The sequence below is a fragment of the Nasonia vitripennis genome, chromosome 3, assembly GCF_009193385.2.
Source record: "Nasonia vitripennis strain AsymCx chromosome 3, Nvit_psr_1.1, whole genome shotgun sequence".
Classification (NCBI taxonomy): Eukaryota; Metazoa; Arthropoda; class Insecta; order Hymenoptera; family Pteromalidae; genus Nasonia; species Nasonia vitripennis.
Window position 1 is genome coordinate 10,725,072 of NC_045759.1, and position 13,892 is coordinate 10,738,963.

The 13,892-nt window shown below is 41.3% G+C and overlaps 3 protein-coding genes across 4 annotated transcripts; 2 read left to right on the forward strand and 1 right to left on the reverse strand.

The window, feature by feature from the left end:
- Nucleotides 1–137: 137 nt before the first annotated feature.
- Nucleotides 138–6,954, forward strand: LOC100116794. Of its 2 annotated transcripts, none has more exons than XM_008216086.4 (5): nucleotides 138–915; nucleotides 5,868–5,940; nucleotides 6,017–6,175; nucleotides 6,243–6,408; nucleotides 6,516–6,954. In XM_008216086.4, the coding sequence occupies exons 1-5, from the start codon at nucleotides 899–901 to the stop codon at nucleotides 6,629–6,631; spliced, it is 531 nt and encodes a 176-aa protein (XP_008214308.2). In that variant the 5' UTR covers nucleotides 138–898; the 3' UTR covers nucleotides 6,632–6,954. The 2 variants fall into 2 exon arrangements, with proteins under 2 accessions (XP_008214308.2, XP_032454609.1); XM_032598718.1 differs by lacking the exon at nucleotides 138–915 and adding an exon at nucleotides 2,066–2,844.
- Nucleotides 6,955–7,074: 120 nt separating this feature from the next.
- On the reverse strand, nucleotides 7,075–9,778 carry LOC100679776 (UPF0764 protein C16orf89 homolog). The gene is made up of 7 exons (XM_008216109.4): nucleotides 9,453–9,778; nucleotides 8,973–9,071; nucleotides 8,751–8,900; nucleotides 8,313–8,599; nucleotides 8,112–8,247; nucleotides 7,934–8,036; nucleotides 7,075–7,818 (listed from the first exon to the last, which is right to left on the reverse strand). The coding sequence occupies exons 1-7, from the start codon at nucleotides 9,541–9,543 to the stop codon at nucleotides 7,674–7,676; spliced, it is 1,011 nt and encodes a 336-aa protein (XP_008214331.2). The 5' UTR covers nucleotides 9,544–9,778; the 3' UTR covers nucleotides 7,075–7,673.
- A 1,131-nt stretch (nucleotides 9,779–10,909) lies between these two features.
- LOC107980466 (L-xylulose reductase) lies at nucleotides 10,910–13,870 on the forward strand. Its single transcript, XM_016983911.3, has 4 exons — nucleotides 10,910–11,671; nucleotides 12,849–13,278; nucleotides 13,380–13,528; nucleotides 13,620–13,870. Exons 1-4 carry the CDS (start codon nucleotides 11,620–11,622, stop codon nucleotides 13,721–13,723), a joined length of 735 nt encoding a protein of 244 aa, XP_016839400.1. The 5' UTR covers nucleotides 10,910–11,619; the 3' UTR covers nucleotides 13,724–13,870.
- Nucleotides 13,871–13,892: the final 22 nt, after the last annotated feature.

Genomic DNA, 13,892 nt, shown 5'->3' on the forward strand with positions numbered 1-13,892 from the left:
TCAAGCGGGCGTGCACGTGTTTTTAATCTACGATGCAAAGTGCCTCGCTGCAGCGCGTCTAATGAAATTCATCGATATGAACGACGAGCGCAACTCTCCATTGTCCATTTATATTATAATAAACACGCCATTAGAGTAGTAGCAGTAGACATCAACCCAACCCTTTGTACTTGCCCCGCGGCGCGGAGTACCTATATACGCCTATATACCTATACACAGTAAGATAACGACTCTCATTCTCTCTCCGCTAATGATACCAGCTCGATAGATATAATACGCGCCGCAGCCCTACCTCCGAGATCCCAATCTGAAAATCGATAAACAAAAGGAAAAGCCGCAATAACAGCGACGACGACGTCTACGATACTCCGCGATATAGCAAGGAAGCGCACGACGACGTTCTATACAGAGTTTAAGTGTGCATGTGCAGTGGTAGGGGTAAAGGAGCAACGCAGCAGCTCGCGGAAAGACGATCGCGTAGTAGCCGCTCATTCAAACTCCTCTCTCTCTCTCTCTCTCTCTCTCTCTCTCTCCCTCGCGCTCTCTTGGCTCTCAGATGTAGGTGTGTGCGACTGTGTGTCCGTGTGTGCACACGTACACACGTACACGTAGGTGTGCTACATCGGACCGCTGGCGGGGCTGACTGTTCTTGGCACAGTTTCTGCCCATCTCCTATTGCGAGCGGACGGGACTGGCGCGCGTCTTTTCGAATAATCGCGCGAGACGATCGCGAGGGAGCTTTTTGAAAATCCCGCGCTTCGTGCCGAGCATCATGTGAGCTATACATCAGTGTGCTCGAGCTTGTGTAATACGACGTTGGTTGTTGTCGAGTGTTGCTTGTGCGGTCGACTGGAGGAAGAAAAAGATCGACGGGGAGTCTATACGAGAGGATCTCACGATGGCGCGCGACTCGAGGTGAGTGCGAATTTTAAAATTTTTTTTCTTAGATCGAAAGCTCGAGAACGAGCTTGATACGTAGCAGTTTCACTTCTTTTATATTCAGCGTATTACACTTATAGCCTTCGATTAGAAGGACTGAACCGATCGAGCCGCGATCTTCGCGAGAAAATCTGCTGCGTTGACAATGAGGATCGAGTAGTCGGCGAACGTTCTCGCTTGAAAAATCAGTCCTTCCTACATACATCGATTCTCGACGCTTTTTCGCTTCAATTACCCGAGCAAATCGTTCCGCTCACTCACTCACACACACATTCGTACCGGTATTTTTGCACGGCTAGGAAGTGAAAAGTTGACTAGTCCCACACTGGCTCTCTTATACGAAAAAACAGACACACACACACGTACAAATATAACCATTTTGCAATACGCATATCGCGCGCGCTCGTGAGCGATTGTACGAATATAGCAATTCGACACCCACGTAAATTATGTGCCTCTGCAGTTTAGATAAAATCGCACAGCGAGGCGAGTTTTTTTTTTGCTGTACTACGTGGGTATTGAAAGTCTGCACGTTTCACGGTTGGAATAAAAAAAAGCCGGCTGTTTTTCGAGTGGAAAGAAAGAACGGCTGCGTTAGATAAAACAATTTGCAGTGTCAACAGTGGTATAGGCTACGCGTGCGCGCGACGACGAGGGCTATAAACAAAGCTCTCTCTCCGCGTTGGGTACACACATCGCGGAAATAATAATTGACGCGCGGCAGGCCAATAATAGTTTGTGAGCAGTTAATTGAAAGTGCGGCTGATGCCCGTCGTCGTTATCCTTGATGGGCAATATTGCACCAATAAATATACAATTTCGCGCGAAGTAATACAGACTAAATATATTCTAAATTGCAGAGCCCTCGGATTATCGCCGCTATAACGATCCGTTTTTCCGCGATAGCTCGATGGGGAAAATAAATAATAGCAATCAGCAACGAAGGGGGTGCTGTCAAGAGGAGCAATTAATTAATCGTCTCGAGACCGAGCGAGCGCACCTATAGACACGCGCAGGCGCGCACAGCGAGCGAGCGAGCGGCCGATCGACGAAAATAGAATTTCACCATTCCCGATATAAAAGAAAAAGGCATCATCATCGGATCGAGCATAGCTCGAGCCAAGCAAGCGCTGACAGGGATATCGGCTAGGCTTTCATTAAGCGCCGCGTCCCAAATAGCCGCGCGCGCTCGCCCATGGGAAGGGCGGAACGAGCGAAAAAAGAAACGGAAGAGTTTGAAAAATAAGGCGCAGCCGATCGCGCACCAGCCCTTTTTATACACGCGCGCGCGCGCGAACGCGACACGTCGATCGATCGTCGCATCACGTGCTGCGAGTCTCTCGAAATTAGGTCGGCGCCTTTTTTTTATTTTAGTTCGAGCTCGCCGGGTATACCGAGGTTTATTCGCCACTTTTGTTGAGTTTCCCGGCACGTTTTTCGGAGCGGGCCACTCCGCGAGCGACTGCGTAATAATCCGCGACCGGTTCTCTTGTGTGTACGCACCAGGCTACGCTCGTATGTATACCGAGAGTTTTACGAGTTTGCTCGCTCGATTTTCACTCTGTGTTGTCTCTCTCTCCCGCCGCTCTCTCGAGGCTCCAGTTGAGTTGCGCGTCCATTTATAGCCGGTCGAAAATGAGCGATCTCTCTTGTAAAATTAGAAGGCGAGAGAAAAAGAAGAGGAAAGCAAATTCGCCTTTCGATCCACGCGGCGTATTTTATCGAAGTTTTTCGTGTATTTTTACCTCGTGTTTACCACGTGGCTTAGTCAGTGCCTAAATTTAACGCTATTACTCCAAACGCACGAGAGAGAGAGAGAGAGAGAGAGAGAGAGAGAGAGAGGGAGAGAGAGAGCTGCCATAGGCGACGAGAGGCAGTTCGATTCGTCGATCGGGCGAATTATCGGTATGTAATTCACGTTTATTCAAATCGAGCGCGCTCTAAACATCAGGCCGCGTTATTTATGAACGATAAAAGCTCGCGTTCCCGCGGCGTAATCAATCGGCCGGTGAAAGCTCGCGTATAATCAATTGCTTCTCATCGATTGAGTCGTAGGTACACAAAGACAAACAGTCATAATCCCAGGGGACTGCAGCGAATCGCCAAAAAAGTCCCGATCCCCGACAAAAGAAACGAGATGAAAAACCGAAAAAAATAACACGCGTAACACGAGCCTCTACGTACGTACAACTCATATACACACTATATAAGTAGCTGGATCGTTTCGGTCGGTCGACTCGTCTGCGATGATGTGTAAAATACGCGCGCGCGTCTTTTTCCTTGCGGTATACACAAGCTCCGCAAGAGAGCAGAGAGAGAGAGAGAGAGAGAGAGAGAGAGAGAGAGAGAGAGAGAGATGACGCAGTAGTTTTTTGCGCGAGGTGAACAAGACGCTGCCGGCTTTTGCCTTATGGGGCTCGCCGGACCTCGACTCACGGTCATGTACCAATCCATTGCTGATTCCGCGCGAGCGAACGCCGCGGCGCATTCTTTTACGGCTGGGGACGGCAAAATGTACGCGCAGAGGCTGACACCCACTACTACACGTTCTCTCTGGATGTGTCCACGCATACGCCTGTTATACGCCGCGGTTCTTTTGTTGGCTCGAAAAGCTTCGGCTTGAAAAGTTATCCAATTCCAGAACAACAACAGAGCAAGCTGCGATCATCCGATTTCCACGACCAATCGTCATCATCCTCCCGCAGCACTACAAACGCGCGCCGCCGCCGCGAATCGCGGTCTCTATCTCTCTCCGCAAGCATCGCATAATTAGTCCAAGCTGCATCATCGTGTCCGCCGCTCGAATATTAAATCCACTGCGCCGATCTCTATCTCGCGATCGCGGAAGCTTCTCTCAACCGAGCGAAGCGTCTCTCGTTTCCTCCTCGATTACGCAACGCGGTAGACGTGTAAAACTCGTATCTCTATATCCCCGAGAGATCGAGCGAGAAAGAAAAAGAGGAAACAGAGTATATATGGGGAATTCTACGGGAAAAATGCCATTTTCTGGTTGGAGAAACCGAAAAAAAAACAAATGTTGGGGCACACTCCCGCAACTTTTTTTTTCTTATTGTACATGTTTAGAACCATGCAAAGCCACGTTCCAACATCGAAAAAGTGCCTTGTGTAACAGAAAATGTATTACGGTAGGAAGAGAATACGGGAAAAGAGCTTCAATTTAAAAAAAATGCTTAAATTGGGTCAAAAGTTAGCTGCAATTGAAAATGCGGAAAAATCATGAAAAAAGATACAAATTTCTTGACTTTGAAAAATCCTGCAATTTTCATGATTTTTCCGCATTTTCAATTGCAGCTAACTTTTCACCTAATGAAGCATTTTTAACCAGAAAATGGCATTTTTCCCGTAGAATTCCCCATATACACTCCACGCACAGTGTCACGGTGAAACTCGCGCGCGGCATTAAATCGTTCTTCCGATTGATTTTCACCGCGAGTCTCTCCCTTTCTCTCGACGTGTGCACATGCAGCACACGATGTCGGCAGTGTTGAGGGGGGAGTACAGCTGTATGGGCTCACGAGCAAAGAGAAAGATCGTGGACCGCGGCGAGATATGATGACCTTAACCGCCCGCGGTACCGTGCGCGACCCGCGGCTTTGCAACCTGGATAAATAACGTGGGAGAGAGAGTTGGATATGACCGCATGATATAGGTAGGCCGCGCGACTGACCCGCGCTTATCGCAATGTGCGGAGCTATGAATTTTCTTTTTCGCGACCGTGTGTGTTTGCGTGCGTCTGTGTGGAGAAAGTCGCGACGCGTGAAAAGTGCTGCTTCTGCGGCGTGTAGAATTTTCCGCTGACCCACTTTGCTCTCTCTCTCTCTCTCTCTGCGCGATGATGATTTTGTAATCTCCGGGCGATTAAACGGATTTTTGCCGGCGCCTTTTGGCCTCTGTTATTTTGACGTCTTTCTCGAAAAAGACAAGCATGCGACTCTTATCTCTCGGCGTGAATAACAGCTTATGTACACAACCGCTTCAAACTTTTTGTACCGAGCTTCGCGGAGAGTATTCAAGCGAGAGAGGACAATACGTATACGAACCAATGCACCGTAGCGATGCGCCGATAAATAAAAAGAGTGCCGAGAGGGAGAGAGAGAGAGAGAGAGAGCCCCGTTAAAACGGAAGCAAACATTTAATTAAGCGAACTAGTTCCTCGAGAGTATAGAGCAAAATGATCCTCAAAGAGATGTACTGCACCTATGTAATGAAATGAACGGCGCTTCCGGTCAATCAATGCAAAACGTATAAGTATAAACATGCAGCCTCGTGGATGTACATAATAGAAGGTGTCGTACACACACACGCGCAGCGAGTGTATTATGGATATAAGGTCCCCGAGCCAAAGCGAGAGACGCGCCGCAGCTGTAGGAGGGAAGGTCAGCGAGCTTGCCCAAGAATCTGAAATAGCCGCGAGAATCCGAAATAGTGAACGAAAACGTAATCGACAATGACCCATATTTCGAGATTCGTGCTCGCGCTTCTCTCTCGTTTCTCTCCTTGTGTGCAGCTCACGCGCGTATGTTCAGCTATATACACGAGAGAAGCTGTATAAACGAATGCGGGAGAGAGACACTTTGTCGTAGCCCCAATGAGCTTGCAATTTATTTGGCTGGCAGTATATACGGGCTTTTTATCAAGCACGGAATATCTCGAGCTATAATGTTACGCGCTGGCTTTTTTCCTTCGAGCGGATCTAATTGAGCCTTCAAGATGGTATACGCACACACGAGCCTAAGTATAGGGCGTTCTAATTAACGAGCGACTCTCGCGCGACGAACCCAAATAGCTCCATACTTAGCTGCGTTCGAGGAAAAATATTTTAGGAAATAAAAGGCCTTGTTGCTCGTCATTCAGGCGTGCAAAAATTGATATTGCAGTTTAGTATATTGTGAACTTTATCGTTGCAGGATCAGAGTGACGTCATGCTGCGGCTGCTACTCCCTGAAGTCCGGCGCGATCTTCAGCGGAATAATGTGCATCGTGAGTAATTTTTTAAAAGTCTGGCATTAACTCTGCCTCGTCATATAAACAATGCTAATGCGCCGCTTCGTTATAGATACTGTCCGTCATCGCGATCGTACTTCTCTTCACAACGAATATTCAGTTTAAAGTTATAATCTTCGACCTCAATTCAACGATCGTGAAAATAATTTATACGATCAATCTCGTCATGACGATTATCCTCTCGCTGTGCTTGACGATAGGAGCTATAAGGGTAGGTTGATTGACTCTTTGTCATCCGATGCAGACACTGTAATTTTGCTAAAAAATACATTTTCCAGAAAAACATCCTGCTGATGCTGCCATGGGTAGTCCTGGGAGTCTTGATTTTGATCGCGTTGCTCTTCAGCGTCATCTTCACCTCGGTCGCGTACTTCATAGAAAAGAAAGAAGTCCACCACGTCCTGTACGGAGTATTGGCCCTGCTGTTCGGTCTTCTCGCGTTCGGTAAGTAATACAGGCCGGGCAGACGGAATTATACTCTGTCTCTTCAAATTACACGATTTGCAATCTTGCTGCACGTGTGAGTAATGCTCGTACTTATTGTGTTGCAGTAATTTGTACCTACTTCTGGATAGTGACCTACAGCTACTTCCAGCAGCTGAGGCAGGAGAAGAACAGCCTGAAGATCGGTCCTTACGGAAGACCCTACTCTTACCAGCGGCCTTGAATACGAAACTGAAAGGACGTATACTACAAACGACTTCTTCGTAAATCTCACTCAAGACTTGAATATTATAATTGTATAATTTCTACGCGCTCGCTATTCTCGAAAGCTTTTTTTTAATGTTGAATGGGCGAGAACGCTAATGAATCTCATTCTTTTTATACACAAAGGCCTTGAAATATGAAGCAACTCACTGTGTTCAAGCTGGAATATTAAATTTTTTGAAATCATAATATAGAGAGATCTGACATCGTATTGTGATTATTTTTATATTTATAGCATTTTTTAAATAGTGTATTCGCTAATGAGATTTCGATGTTCTACATGCTTAAACGTCGTTCATTTTTCACTCTGTAAGAGGACTGTTCTATAAGAATATATTTATGAATGTACTATATCATGCCTGTCAGAAAAACATAACGAAAATTAATATGTTGCACTACTTGATGTAGAGCGTTGTAGCTATGCAATTTATATATTTGTGCGTATGTGTGGAGTCAGAATTTGTCTGTCACAACCGTAATTTATTTTCCAACGGCTTCAATTTATCGTGAATGTAAATTCAAGCAAAGTTGGACACAATGTAACGAAGAATGAAGTTGAGCGTGAATGATTTTATATAGCACTTCTGCGTATATAGAATAATAGAAAATGCAAATTTTTAATTTTATTTATTAATATATATATATAATTGTTGCCATTATAGTAGAAACGTAAATTTGTTAATACGATAACTATTAGAGATAAAAGATGAATGTCTTAAATTGTTTAATTTATTGATATAAATTTATTGTAAATCGCATATACGTATATGCATTACTATATATATTCCTAATATTATCTCCTCAGAAATTTACTGACTGTTAATAACCGCAATAAATTATTGTTTTTTTCACTAACTTTCTTCCTTTATTTTTTATCAACTTAAAAATCGAGACATTCAAAGAAAAAATACAATATTCTTTGTAATCAGGCATTTTAATCAATCGAGTTTTGAAATGGAAACACAATTAAATTCGTTGTTTTCAGAGTCTTGTGTGCGCGTCTACACCATCAATTCGATATCCTTGCGAATGAATAATGCTAGCGCGGCTGCTCCAAGACCTGTCGCGTGATTCACACAACCGAAATCCGTGAAACCTCCAGAGCGACGAACGCGTGTCTTAGCCCAGTTGTAATTTACTGAATGACTAAAAAACAAATTCGACACCATAAATTCACATGCTAATAAAGAGACGGTCGTAAAAATTTCACGAGCCATGATTGAGTTGCATTTGATATGTGGGCGGCTAACAAGTAAATTACCCTATTCCGCTGTAACAACCACTTGGGTGCTGCCAATCTAATAACAATTGCTCGTAATGCTCATTAAGAAAGTCGAGATATCCCTCCAAGCCGCACAAGAAAACTGCAATTTTAAACGTTGATCACATTGTAGCAGTGATTACGAAGACATATATAAAATTAAAAATGTGTAGCTTACTTTGCTCTAACGCCAGATCCTTACCGACGTGCGGAAACTCCATGGCTTCAAGATTCACCAAATCTTGTAAAATTAAAGAGCAGAATTCGTAGACGAGGTACGGCGTGAATTGCGTTATTTTCGTCTCGCATTCGAGCTGTAAACATTCTTTGATGAACAAATGGCAAATTCGGAATAATATTTATCTATACACACACTCACAGCATTCATGAGCTGTATCATGAGTAATCTATGCGTGAGCGGATATCCAGTAGTGGCATTATCGTTGTGCACTATTAGATCGCGGCATTCGTTCGGGAATTCGCAGTGATTTACTAAATTTATGAAGCAATAATCGCTCTCCGCTTCCTGTGGGTGCCCCCTAAACATTGATTCGACGGTCTCATCTACTGTCAAATCAGGATTAGGCAAGGGTTTATCTGTTAGATCCAGTTTTTTCCAAACGATAGGTTTGATCCAGATTTCTGGGCGATTCAGTTGGAAGCTTACTGGAATTTAAAATTTATAAAAATTAACAAGCTACAATGAAACACTTATCGCAATATTATTACATCTGTGCATGATATTCGTAAATTTTAAATAAATATAGAAGAAACATTTTTAACACAACACCAACTTATCAGTAATATTGCATTTTACATTCTTGCACATTCTTGTTTGGAAGTTTTTCATAAGTATGAAGTAAATTTCGAGTATCTTCTGAAAGTTCTAAAAGATTTTCAAGCACGTCTTTTTGATAGGCATCCAGATATATCACGTTTTTGTGTCGCAGAGCTGCTTGTATGTTTGCTACAAAAAAAGAATATACTAAGTATTCAGTTACGCTATGACGATAGTGATGTTAAATTTTGGCGTCTATACCTTGTGCGAAAGTTACTCCAAACGTGGTATCCATGTTCATCTGTTCAGGTCTTTCTATCGAATACTTTAAAACTTTCATTAACGCTAGCATTTTCCTTTCTAGAAATCGATAAATTTTTTCAATATAAAACTATTATATATTATTATAAGAACGAGTTTTCAGTTTTATACACTGTTACGTATTCAAAATAAAGGTTTTCAGGAACATGGAAATGTGAACGAACGGCACTAAAGTAGATAAGCGCACAAAACTTTTACACTGCAGTGACCGATATTATATATTATTCGTTTTTTTCGCATCGATTAAAATACGAATTTCATTTTTCCAAATTGTACGATGAACTACACCACAATAAATTTTATTAATTTGAATACGTTCGCGTGGACCGTAGTAAATAATTGTAACGAAAATCATAGATTCTGTATTGAAGTATTTGAATACACAGTTGATATGTAGATATATCTAATAAGCTTTCTCACCGAATTTATTAGTATCAAACTTTGCACTGATCACTTGATGGGTTATTGAATAAATGTACAAGAAAATAAGAAAAATTAATTTGACGTCCATTTTTGCGAAGTTTACTAGGACGGTGGCAGCTGGGAAATCGCAAGCTCCGTTTCGCTCCACTGGCTTTTATAAAATCCCCACCATTGACATTTTCAAGAGCTGAAATCAAATAAAAGAGCCACAGCAGCGATGCGCACGGCTACTTCGTTCTTTCTTCATTTGCAGCCTAAGGTGGAGAAATCGAAGAGATTTCTCAACTTCAACGGGATTGACGCTTGAGATTTAGATTAAGAATGCACTCACGCTAATGCAAACTCTAAACAGCGGGTATTTCGAATAGCTGGGATTAAATAATCATTTGTTAAATGAATAAATAAATGTTGACACTATTTTTCAAAAAAACAATTTATTATACAGCATAACTTTCTGTTGATGTTTGAGGTACATACACACAATGTATGTTTTTTTTTTATTCAAGTTTAGTGGAAAATAACTTGATAATAAATGTACTGCATATTTTTAGTTGCAAGCATTACCTGTCAAAGGAAGCGTTGTTACAGGAAAAAATATAATGCAGATTTTTTTCTTCAAATTATAGTGATAAATTCAAATGAAGATTTTATACAATTTTTAAATATACCTATGCAGCCTATACTTGTACATGTATATACAGACATTCTGTTCTTATAATTAGTATATGAAAGATAATTACACTTAGACAATGGATTCGCTAATCATTATGCTTTTATGATATGCATCATAGAATATCAATATCGGAGGTAATTAGTATATCGGTTTGTAGCGATTATTATTATTTTTGTTATTAATTATGGAAACATTTTTATAGCTTTTCTCAAAATATCACAAATCATAAATTTTACATCTCAGATTGAATCGCCTCAACAAAAAGAAAATCCAACTACTTATCGTTTTAAGAGGACATTTGAAAGTCACTTGCAAAATTTCGCAGTACTGGCCATCTGAAAATCTAAAGGAAAATCTAGGCACGTATAATTATAAATCGTAAAATCCACCCTCTCATATCGCTTAATACTTGTATTGCAAAAACCAGTCTCATATAAGCAGAGTATCTGCAACGCATTCATTTCGTAGACAAAAAATCCCTAAAACTCAACATCGATCTCGAGGTGCATTCTAATGTCCATAGCCACTAGTCCTAGAACAATGAGGACTGGCAGTCTGAATCGTGATCTCCAGCCGAGCTTCAGCATGAAAAGTAACGCCCTGTGAAGCATCCCTCCGGAGCCCAGAAAGATCTCTGCTGCCATCTTGTGCATGGCAAATGTAACAGCGCTGTGTCGACTATACAGCCAGCTGAGCTGAGTTTTGACGTTTATTCCAGAAACAAACTTAACCTAGAAGAACTGTTTTCATTCGTTAATTATATTATTTAAGGGCTGGGTTAATTAATGGAATATGATTCTATCGAAATATCGTGAAAGGGTCGATGGACACAAGTGGTTTCACATTTGAAAATTATTATAAACAAAGCTTTACGGGTAGAATTGTTTCCAAAATGAAACGAGATAGCAACAATCGTCTTACCTTCTCTTATAGATGCAAAAATTAAAATTCAACGTACTCAGCACTACCTCGCTTCCTACGCGTCGCACTGCCCTCGTCTACAGGTCATTTCAAATTTGAATTTCGAACGTTCTTTCACTTTTTGCTGCGGCGACAGGACGCGCGCATACTTGGATGACTGGTGGTCGACCATGACTTATTTGGAAGCTACTGCTACATGTATACGTGTATAGGTACGTGTATACAACGGTGTACCGTAAGCCGTAGCAGATTCCCGTCGGCTAGCAGAAAACTGCATTACCGAGCGAAGTGCAGAAGAAAACGAGCTTAACAGTGCAACTCAAACGATCGAGCTTTACGCGACTCGGGCAGAATCCTTGGCTTTATTGTTATAATAGTCTTATCTTGCGGTAGAAAAATAATTTATCTCGCTTACAAGTGATGCTAGTCACATATTTGCAAATGCGCTGGGGATCAGAATTTACAGCAGCTTAGAACGCTACATTTGCTGCGAGATAATTGTTCAATTGAAGTCGTAGAGACTTGAAGACGACTTGTTCATTACCTGTTCTGCAAGCACACGGCGCAGTCATGAACATCACTTTTGAAGGAAAGCGGATTCTCGTTACCGGTGCTGGTCAAGGTAATTTTTAATTGCGTTAATTGTGTAGTAGCAATACAAATAAGCTACAAGTTTGATAGGAGCAACTGTTCGAAAGCTTGTTTTTATAAAATATCTAATTATTCTGTTTAAAATTAGCCATCCTTAAATTACTGTTAACAAAACAGAGCAATATCGATAATTGCGGATGATTAGTATATTCTTATTCCAATTTATGATGCATTATATTTTTAAATTGTTTGAAGTGTGCGTATTTCAAAAGTAGAACATTTACCCAAAACCTCATTATCGTATCAAAACTTCAATCAATTTCTAATTATCGCCGTGTTTTATCTTTCGATTCAATTAGAGAGCGTTGCTGTACAGTAAAGGGTGCTTGATTTATATTTGTCATTGTATACTATTACTGGCTTGGCACCACTTGTCGAACAAATTCTGATTCGACATACTACGACTAACTTATGTAAAACTTCGATTAGAACTTCATTTCAACGAATTTCTTCGTCAAGCAGACATTTTTTAATAAAAAAAACCCCATATTTATAATTTCAATCATATAACAATGCCCGATGCCCTGGTAGAAACGTTAACGGTTAATAAGCTAAGTTTTGGGCCACTTAGCTAAGTTGTGGTTAACAATTTAAGAGTTTAAACATTATAAATGCATAGATATACACATTAACTCAAGATAAAACAGAACATTTGCTTGAAATTTGTCAAATGACTGTTACAATCGAGAAATTATAGAAAAATATCTTGCAATCGTGAAAAATCCAATTATTTGTAATAGAACATGCAAACGTTTTAATGCAAGAAAAAAAGGAAAAAACAATTTTTAACTTAAAAATAATACTGTGTTGGTATAATAGACACGAACTACACTAAAATATTAGCAACATTTTGCTTTATTTTTTTACATTCAACTTTGATAATAATGGTCAACTAAACTTAACTTTTTAACGGTTTTCACTCGTTAATTTTCTACCAGGGTGGCTATTTGAGATTAAGCTTTATATATAGATGAAGGTCTCCGTAATGCATAATCCCTTTATGGCCTAGAGCTTTATCAGATATGCTTACGCTGCAATTGGTATACATAAATTAATCCTCAAAGGACTCTTGCGCAGAAGAGAGACGTATCTGTAAATGCACAAAACTGCATATGACAAATTTCAGTAGCTGACTATTTCGATTTCAGGCATCGGTAGAGAAACAGCTCTGCGTCTATCCAAATTTGGCGGCACAGTTATAGCCCTCTCGAAAACCAAAGCCAATCTCGACTCCCTGGTAAAGGAAGATCCGAAAATCCAAACTGTCTGCGCTGACCTGCAGGACTGGAATAAAGCGCGAGCAGCTGTTAAGAGCGTTTTGCCCATAGATTTGCTTGTCAATAATGCCGGGATTGCGATACTGGATCCTTTTCTCTCTCTCAAACCCGAGGACTTTGATCAAGTCTTCAATGTAAATTTAAAATCGATCATCAACGTCTCTCAAGTTGTGGCGGAGAATATGATCCAAAGAAAAGTTGCTGGAAGCATCGTCAATCTATCGTCGGTGGCCAGTTTGGTAGCTGTCAAAGATCACGCTATTTATTGCTCGGCGAAAGCAGCTTTGGACATGCTGACAAAGTTCGTTCTATTTGTTTTATTTATAGAATAATACGAGCTTAGTATAAATCTACAAATACGGTTGGGTAGGAAGCTAACGGGTATAATTATTGCCTCCTCAGGGTCATGGCTTTGGAACTGGGACCACATAACATTCGCGTCAACACCGTCAACCCGACCCTTGTCATGACGGCCATGGGCAAGGCCAATTGGAGCGACCCGGCAAAGGCGGCCACGTTGCGAGAAAAAATTCCACTGGACCGTTTTGCAGGTAAACAAAATATCGCAAGATAATATTTTGGATTTGTATCTATACTGCTATCAACAGATCTACACTGACTAATAATGTATCTTATGCGCAGAGCCTCAAGAAGTGGTGGATTCCATTTGCTTCCTTCTTAGTGACAAGAGCGCAATGACCACCGGTGTTGGGCTTACGATCGACGGAGGATACACCACTCATTAAAAATACTTGTATACGTATTTCAAGCTTTACAAAATATAAGCTTACTCTGCCTTTGTATATTATAATCACGCAAACAGAATGAATAAAAAAAGCTTTTTAATAATTGTACAGCTAGTGATTCGAATAAAATTATTGAATCCACCGACAGCTACTCGACGGGAATTTACTC